The sequence below is a fragment of the Cebus imitator genome, unplaced genomic scaffold, assembly GCF_001604975.1.
Source record: "Cebus imitator isolate Cc_AM_T3 unplaced genomic scaffold, Cebus_imitator-1.0 Scaffold468, whole genome shotgun sequence".
NCBI classification, from domain to species: domain Eukaryota; kingdom Metazoa; phylum Chordata; class Mammalia; order Primates; family Cebidae; genus Cebus; species Cebus imitator.
This window is the reverse complement of record NW_016107783.1, coordinates 197,413-205,931: the sequence shown is the minus strand read 5'-3', so window position 1 is coordinate 205,931 and position 8,519 is coordinate 197,413. Positions and strand designations below refer to the sequence as shown.

Below are 8,519 nucleotides of genomic sequence, written 5' to 3'. Positions count from 1 at the left end.
GCGGTGAGCCGAGATCGCGCCATTGCACTCCAGCCTGGGTAACAAGAGCGAAACTCCGTCTCAAAAAAAAAAAAATTACTTAAATTTTTGAACTAAGTATTAGCAGTGTCCTGTTTAGTATTACACACTTGCAAGCAAAATACATTCTGAAAAATAGCTTGAATTATTTTTGCTGCTCAGAATGAACTTGTCTTCCTTTTCCTATTATGTGACCAAAACAGAGTGCCAAAGCAGCATGTGCATAAAAATGTAATATTGTTATCTCTCTTAATCTCTCTTCTTTAGTTATGTTAGCATCTATTGTGAATTCAATAAAATATATAAAGGTCTTGCTATAACAATGTTTTGACAATACTGTATTGATAGTATAATAATGCAAATAATTTTAATGTCTAAGAATAATATTAAACAATTTAGAGATTCAATTGTAATCATGTGCATTGGTAGACTGAATAAAGTAGATTGCCTTTCTGAATGTGAATGGGCCTCATGCAGAAATATCATCACAGACACACTCAGAATGCTATTTGGCCAAACATCTGGGCACCCAATTCCCCAGTCAAGTTGACACATAAAATTAACCATTTAAATCATATAGATAGGTGTCTGCATCAGTTAAGCAATTAGCAAATATGTGATAGTCATTTGGTAAATTTCAAAACAATGTAAGTGTAGATTTTTATAAAATGAATAGTTAATCTAAGGCACAAAAGAAGACTCCCTTGTAACGTGCATAGAATAAAGTGTTTACCTTGAAATTAGGAGCAAAATAATTTCCAAATAAAACAATTTAAAATTAGTCTTTAAGTGAAACAAATTATTTCTATACAGTACTGTATACTGCAATGAAATATACAGATACTTTAAAAATACACTTATTTTTTTATTTAGACTAATCTACTATATTGCCCAGCAATTTTCAATAATCTAATTAGGCAGCAATTCTGAAGTCATAACAAATTCTATCAGAAAATCTAGTTTCTGAGCAAATCTAAATGTGACCACCATTTAAACCATTTTTAATCACTTCTTAACTTTGCCAAATGCATAATCAAATATAACAGTCTTTACTATGATGTGCGTTGGCCATTAAATAGGTCTTACACATTGAGATAGCATCTGTCTTTCTCCTCCTCCTCCTCTCTCTCTCTATGTATATTTAATTTATATATATAAATATATTTAATTTATATATAAATATATATGTGATATATATATGATTTATATATGTGTATATATGTAAATCATATATATTAAATATATAATATGTATTAAATATATATATTTAATATATATGGTTTAATATATATATTAAATATATATTAAATCATATATATTAAGTATAAATATATATAATATATATATTAAATTACATATATTTATATATATTAAATATATGTAAATATATATTAAATATAGATATATATTTATATTTATATATTATATATTTATATGTATATTTATGTATTTATAGCTTACATAAATATATATTTATTTCAATATATAAATATATATATTTATTTTAATATAAATATATATGTGATATATATATAAATAAATATATATATATACACACCACGGAATACTATATGTAAATATATATATACACCATGGAATACTACTCAGCATAAAAAAAGCGGAAAAAGAAGAGAGAGGGAAATATATATTTATGTTTTTTTAATGGAGAGTGCATAGAAAGGAGAAGAAGATATTCAGTTGTCCATAATAATAATGCAGTTTCAGAGTTTATATACAATATCAGTAGTATATAACCTTAAGTTTTATAGTTTTATATTTGTCTAAACTCTTTCACAAAAATCATATCACTTATGAAAAGCAGTTTCAGTATCAAACAAAATGCAGTAGACTTATGTTTGAATCCAGACTTTTCCACTTACCCCATAGGGAATCAGACAACTCATATGACCTGCTTTTTTATCAGACTAATTCCACTTTCTCACAAGATCACACTGGTGATGACTTAATGCTTGTGAAAGAAATCAGTAAAGTGTGAAGTGCTGTACAAGTGAAATATATTAATAGTGGTACTACTATCACCGTTATTTGAATAAGTGGGAGGGATTTCACCCAGAGACATCTGCTACAGTAACAACAGCAGTTCTCTCTCAATTGTTTGTCTTAATCACAAAGGGTTATTTGTCTAAATAGGCCAGTTTGAAACTTACAGCATCAGAGCTTTCTGATGGGTCTATCAACACTGATGATTGCTGTAAGGATAACTTTCCTATTTGGTTGATTCACTTCCACAATGACTAAACTAAAAGTAAAGCTGAGGTGGTGATTTGATTTATTTAAAGACCCCAATTATTCAGAAACTATCTTAAACTGTTCCTAGAATATCTGTTTACTGTGCAACATAAATTTCAAGTAGGTATGTTTATCTTCACTTTAGCAATGTATTTTATTCCATTTAAAACTTGAGATCTTCACTATGAGAAATTTTAAAAATGGTTATTCTGTTGTCAAAGAAAGAACATTTAATATTTATAAATTATAAAAGAAATGATGCTGTTTTGATTTAAAAATGAAACAGATATTTGAAATTTTATATTTGACAAAATACAACACAATGACAGAAGGAATAATTGAGATATAATATATAAATTTCAAACACATCCTCACTCTTTTTAAAGAAATCGGTTTATAGGAATCCTTTTTAGATTGTCCTGAACCCGTAGATTGTTACCAATTGCAAAAGAATACTTTTCTCTTGGTCAATTGAAGATCATACTTTTTCATAAATGAAAGAGTTTTTCATCATTTTTTTTCTTATCTCCAAGGAATTGAGTCTGTTGTTCCCTCACATACATAGCCAGAGTCAACTCTCATAGGCTTTCAAGATAGGTGCCACCTTAAAAACTTTTAAGCTTTTTCTCATGGCTTTTGGCTAAAGATGAACTAGACAGTCAATTCTGAAGTCATGAGCTGCTGTTGTCACGTAACAGCAGCTGGGAGCAAAAAGTACTGCTTTTGGCCCCAACACTCTGTCTATGTGGGCTGTGAAGCAGTTAAAGCTTCCCTTGTGTGTTCTATAAATAATTCCCAGTGGAAGCATTTGGCCTCTCAGCTTCAGAAGTCTCCCTGTTTTCCATGTCACTGGCAGCAACAGCACCTATATTTTATAAATGGATACATCTGTGTCTCTGGCATTTTCTGAAGTTTAACAACATGAAATGCCTTGATATGCTTATTCCGTTAAGAAATTTCTAAAGGGCAAAGTTTTAGTCAATGACGTTTCTTTTCTAGGAACACTTCATTGAGGTAATAAAAAACCAAGAATTCCTCCTGCTTCCAGCTAATGAAATTTCAAAACTTCTGTGCAGTGATGACATTAATGTGCCTGATGAAGAGACCATTTTTCATGCTCTAATGCAGTGGGTGGGGCACGATGTACAGAATAGGCAAGGAGAACTGGGGATGCTGCTTTCTTACATCAGACTGCCATTACTCCCACCACAGGTATGGAAAAACACCCAGGTAATTGAAAATATAGTTCTGAACTATCACTAGGCATTAATCCATTTCTTATTTGCCTAATTTTATTCCTGGTAAATCTGAGTGTACAAGATTTGTTTCATAGAAGGACATATTCAGCCATCAATTAGAGGCATAAATAAAAGAAAGAGAAAAAACATGGCTAAAAAAGCTACAGCTAAATCATAATCATCAGAATACTCATTAGTTTTGGTTTCACCATATAATATTTGTAAAACGCTGAGAAAATGACTAGGCTAACTCCTTTTTTTTTNTTCCACAGGAAAGTCTAGGAGTCAGATCCTGAATAATAACTATGAATATTATCTGCTATGATCAAAAGAATGCTATCATACTTTGAATGCACTACAGCATAATTATAAAGGCATCTTCACCATATATGTTGAACTGAAGGATTATAGCAAAGATGATTCTAAAAACAAACACCTTTGGGTAAGACCCGGGGATAACTCACCTCATACTGAATTTTGTATTGCAGTCTCATTACATAATTTCACTGTTGGTAATAACCACAATTTTTTCTCTGTATAAAATTGATCAATAAAAATTATAATACATATGGATATATTGCACATATGCATGTAATATCTATTGAATTTGTGGCTATAGGTTCAGACATCATCCAAATTAAAAACAGTGACCTTGCATAGATTTAGTGGATCAATAATTTCAAAAATATTAACATGAATCTGCTTTTATAACAAAGTTACTAATTAAATGTTAATATTGAAAGATAGATTGTTAATCTGCCAATGATTTTTCCACATTTTAAAAAATATCTAGCTGTTAATTAAATTCCATAGAACTAGCTGTTAATTAAATTCCATAGAACTATATGCATACTCTTAAGAATCTCTACATATGCAGTGAAGGAACATCCATTAGCCTTCTGGTTATAGCAAATTTATCCAAAGAGCAAGGCAATAGTAACACCAAAAACAGAAATGTTAAATATATGTATATAGTTTTAGATCCAAGGTTCTAAATTTTTGGATTGATAGATGACCTTTAGAATCTATAGAAATTTTACATTTGGGTGAATGTGTACATTTATGTATATTATTCTCAAGAAAGACTGTTTGATTTATGAGATTCTCAAAGACTGCCTTTGAAAATGTCCCTGCACCTGTGAGCTTGTTAAAAACACAATTTCTCATGCCCCACTCCAGACCGAGTGAACCAGTTTCAGGGAAACAGGGTGAGGAATCTGTGTATCAACAATTTCTCCAGGTGATTTTAGGCATAGAAAATTGAGATGCACTGGTGTAAGGAATCAGAGGCTGTTATCTTTACAGAGCCTTAAGTCTATGAGACACTTTCAGCAGAGAGAACTTCTTAGTTTCAACTCTTCTTACTTTATTGGAACAGAGGGAAATTTCTTGCCCAAATGCACAAGTAGTACCATGGTAGCCCACCTCTGAGTATGTCTTAGACCTAGAATATGGACTGTGTGAAATTTTTCTGATGATGGTGGTGATAGGCAATGTCATGCAAATAAAGGCTTTCCAAAATAATTTAAAAAGCGACCTTACAAATATTTTAGAAATGAAATATATAAAGGATGGTGATGAACCTCCAGAGTATTTTTGGGAAAAAATGCATAGCCTAGTTTTTAGACCTATTTCTGAAAACATATGCATTAAGCAATTCCTGGGATCTCATGAGGCATGCCAAAATAAAGATCCATCAGCTATTACAGGTGGATTGTGAGCAGAACTGGAATTAACTCATGAACAGCAGGAAAATTCAGAGAAGTTTAATGTCATAAGATTACCTCTTCTATTCCAGCAATGTGCTCACTAATCCTCTCAATGCCCCATGATACTGTAGACCCAAAACTCCAAGGGAACCAAACTAAGATGACTCTTGACAACATTCTGAAATATACTCTTGACTTCTCTCCAACTCATCTCATGAAAAATACTTTACCTCACTTTTATCAGTGTTAGATAAGGTCATTGTCTGCCGGGTAATGATAGTTAAAAAGAATTCATCATCTATTTTTGTTAATATGCTGGCTAGTTACTAAGTCGTGTACCTCAACATAGTTAAAAAGCACTTGCTTTCAGAATACTCTAGAGAAGTGATCAGATGATAAATGTACCATCCACCATGTCTGTTATTATTTTAACTGAGCATGTTGGCAGGGCCACCACTACCAACACAAGTACCCTAAATCCACCAAAAAGATTGCTACTTGTGTTAGCTGCATGCAACAGACGAGATTCTTACTTGTGCAGACACAGCCATTCTCTTTGGCTGCTTTCAGCAATAATTTCTATGAGTGCTTTTTTACTTTTGCTCCTTTAGATTATATGTGTACATATTCAAAAGATGAATAATGTGTCAATTAAATAGATTTGCAAAGATCATTAGCTACTACTGGCAGATTTTTAGTTATTTTACATGATAAGTAAAATAAAAATCTTACTGAACAACCCAAAACATTAAATAATCAAACTTCTACGTTTCAGTTAGCTCAAGTTTTCTCTACCTCGATCTCCCAGGCTCAAGCGATCAAACCACCTCAGCCTACGAGTAGCTGGGATTACAGGCACATGCAACCACATCTGGCTAATTTTTGTATTTTTTTAAAGAGACAAGATTTCACCATGTTTCCCAGGCTGGTCTCAAACTCCTGAGCTCCAGCGTTCTACACACCTCAGCCTCCCAAAGTGCTGGAATTACAGGTGTGCACAACTGCACCCAGGCTCCAAAGTTATATAAGTACAAATATCTTCCTTCTAATGGTGAACTCTCCATTCATATGCCATATATCACTACTTTTCAGTTACTGGCAGATCTTGAAACCAGTTCCATGTTTACTGGTGATCTTGAGTGTCAGAAGCTCCTGATGGAAGCTATGAAGTATCATCTTTTACCTGAGAGAAGATCCATGATGCAAAGCCCTCGGACAAAGCCTAGAAAATCAACTGTGGGGGCACTTTATGCTGTAGGAGGCATGGATGCTATGAAAGGTAAAAATAACTTACAGTGTCTTTATTCAAAAAAGGTACATTCTCAATAGCCTCCAAATTATAAGGGTGATATTAAAGCCATGTTAAATGAGTTCACCTAAAGCTAATTTTCATAAATAGGGTGCTTTATATGATTTTGTGACCTCATTTTCTTACCTTATGAGACATAACCTTTCAATTATTGTTGAATTCTTACTAGGCACTTTTACTTTACAGAAGCAATACATTGCCATAGTATATCCTTTCAAGGAAAACTTACTTAATGTTTGTGAATCCAAAAGAATATGAGACAGGTCTCAATTAATTTATAAAGTTTATTTTGCTAAGGTTAAGGATTCACCCATTCTTAACCCCAGGGGGCCAGGGCACAGATTGGTTTTGTACATTTTAGGGAGATCAGACATCAATCAATGTGTATAAGATGTACATTGGTTCTGTCCAGAAGCATGAGACAACTCAAAGTTGGGGGGCTCCTAGGTCATAAGTAGATAAGCGACAAATAGTTGCATTCTTTTGAGTATCTGATTAGCTTTTCACTGAATACACAATTTACACGTGAGGGAGGTACAGAAACAGTCACTTATGCTTTAGTCTGGCTTAGAGAATCTGTATTTTTTTTCATAAACAATAAAGCTTAGGAAGCTATCAGATATGCATTTGTCTCAGGTGAAGAGAGGGATGACACTGATTTCTGTCATTCCTTTGTCCTGCACCTACAAAAATAAGCTATCAATTTACATTGCCAGGGTGAAACTCAACATAACTGTTACAGAGTAAGGATCTGGAGGCCCACAAGGAATTTCCTTGTGGGCAAATTGTGAAGGAGATGTGTAGCTTTTTCTAAAAAATACTCTGTTATTTGTCTTATTTGGGAATAAAAAGGGGGGAAAGGTATGCCTGACGCAGTCCTCAGCTCAACTTTTTCTTTTGGCTTAGTGATTTGGGGGTCCCAAGACTTATTTTCCTTTCACATGTTTACCAGAAAGGAAAGAGACTGTAACTGGCAAAAAGTCTGGCTGCTGGCCACTTGTAGAAAGAAGCCATAATAACAAGAGTGAGGTGTGATAAAAAGAGAACAAGATTTTCTTTTCCATGCTAGTAACGGGGGGAGTAGGTGGAATTCTTTCCAAAAATTTCTACTCTTCCATTTGTAGAAGGCATGCGGGGATTTTAAAGAGAGTGTGTGGAATGCAGAATAGGCAGGGTGTGGAGGAAGTGTCAGGTGTTGTGACCCACTTCAATGGCTTGTCCTGAATTATTTATTGTTCCATCTGGTGAAAGGAATGGTGCCATTGTAGCCAGAAGTGCCTGGTCTGTATCAGCATCCAGCCCCTGAAGCTTCTAAGGAAATATCTGATCAGATTAGTGAATATGGTATGTATTTATCAAGCAACTAGGTAAACAAATGTGGAAAAGGCATGGGAGCATAGAATGGGATTAGAAAGGAGTGGAGGAAAGGAAACATTCCAAGTATGTGAAGTTTATCTTGGAGCTACATCTTGATACATCTTCCCAAAACTGTGGGGTGGTGGGAAATGAGGAAAGGAAAGGGGACAGAAAGAAATACTTTTAAAATGTGGTTTGAAGTGGTACTGGAATCATATTCTTTGATATAGGTAACCCAAAATTGGAAGACTGTATATAGTAACTATGCTTATTAATCATAAGCCCATAAAAGAAGAGATTGCAAATGCAATTATTTGCAAATTTGTAGGGTTACTTCAAGAACTAATGTTCTTCAGAAAATAACAAATAACAAAGTTTTTGTATTTTGTAACAATGATGTCACAAGATAGGTTTTATAAGACAATGAAATCCTAGAATTAATTTCCAGTCTGGCAACTTGAGGTTTTATTGCATTTTGTTGAAGAAAATGAATATTAATAGCATATTAGAAGATTTCTTGTTTGGTATTTAAATTAGAAGAGTACTAAATAAAAATGCAAGTGCAGTTATCTTTCATTTCTGACTTTGCAGAAAGACTAATTTGCATTGTGAGAAAATGGAAAATTTTGTATTTGGTTT

At 33.2% G+C, this 8,519-nt stretch overlaps 1 protein-coding gene across 1 annotated transcript in view; it reads left to right on the top strand.

The window, feature by feature from the left end:
* KLHL4 (kelch like family member 4) overlaps window positions 1-8,519 on the top strand; it is a 149,320-nt gene that overhangs the window by 100,014 nt on the left and 40,787 nt on the right. The window contains exons 5-6 of the mRNA XM_017512276.2: window positions 3,268-3,480; window positions 6,308-6,494. Coding sequence (XP_017367765.1) covers window positions 3,268-3,480; window positions 6,308-6,494 — 400 coding nt within the window. The remainder of the gene's footprint in view (window positions 1-3,267; window positions 3,481-6,307; window positions 6,495-8,519) is intronic.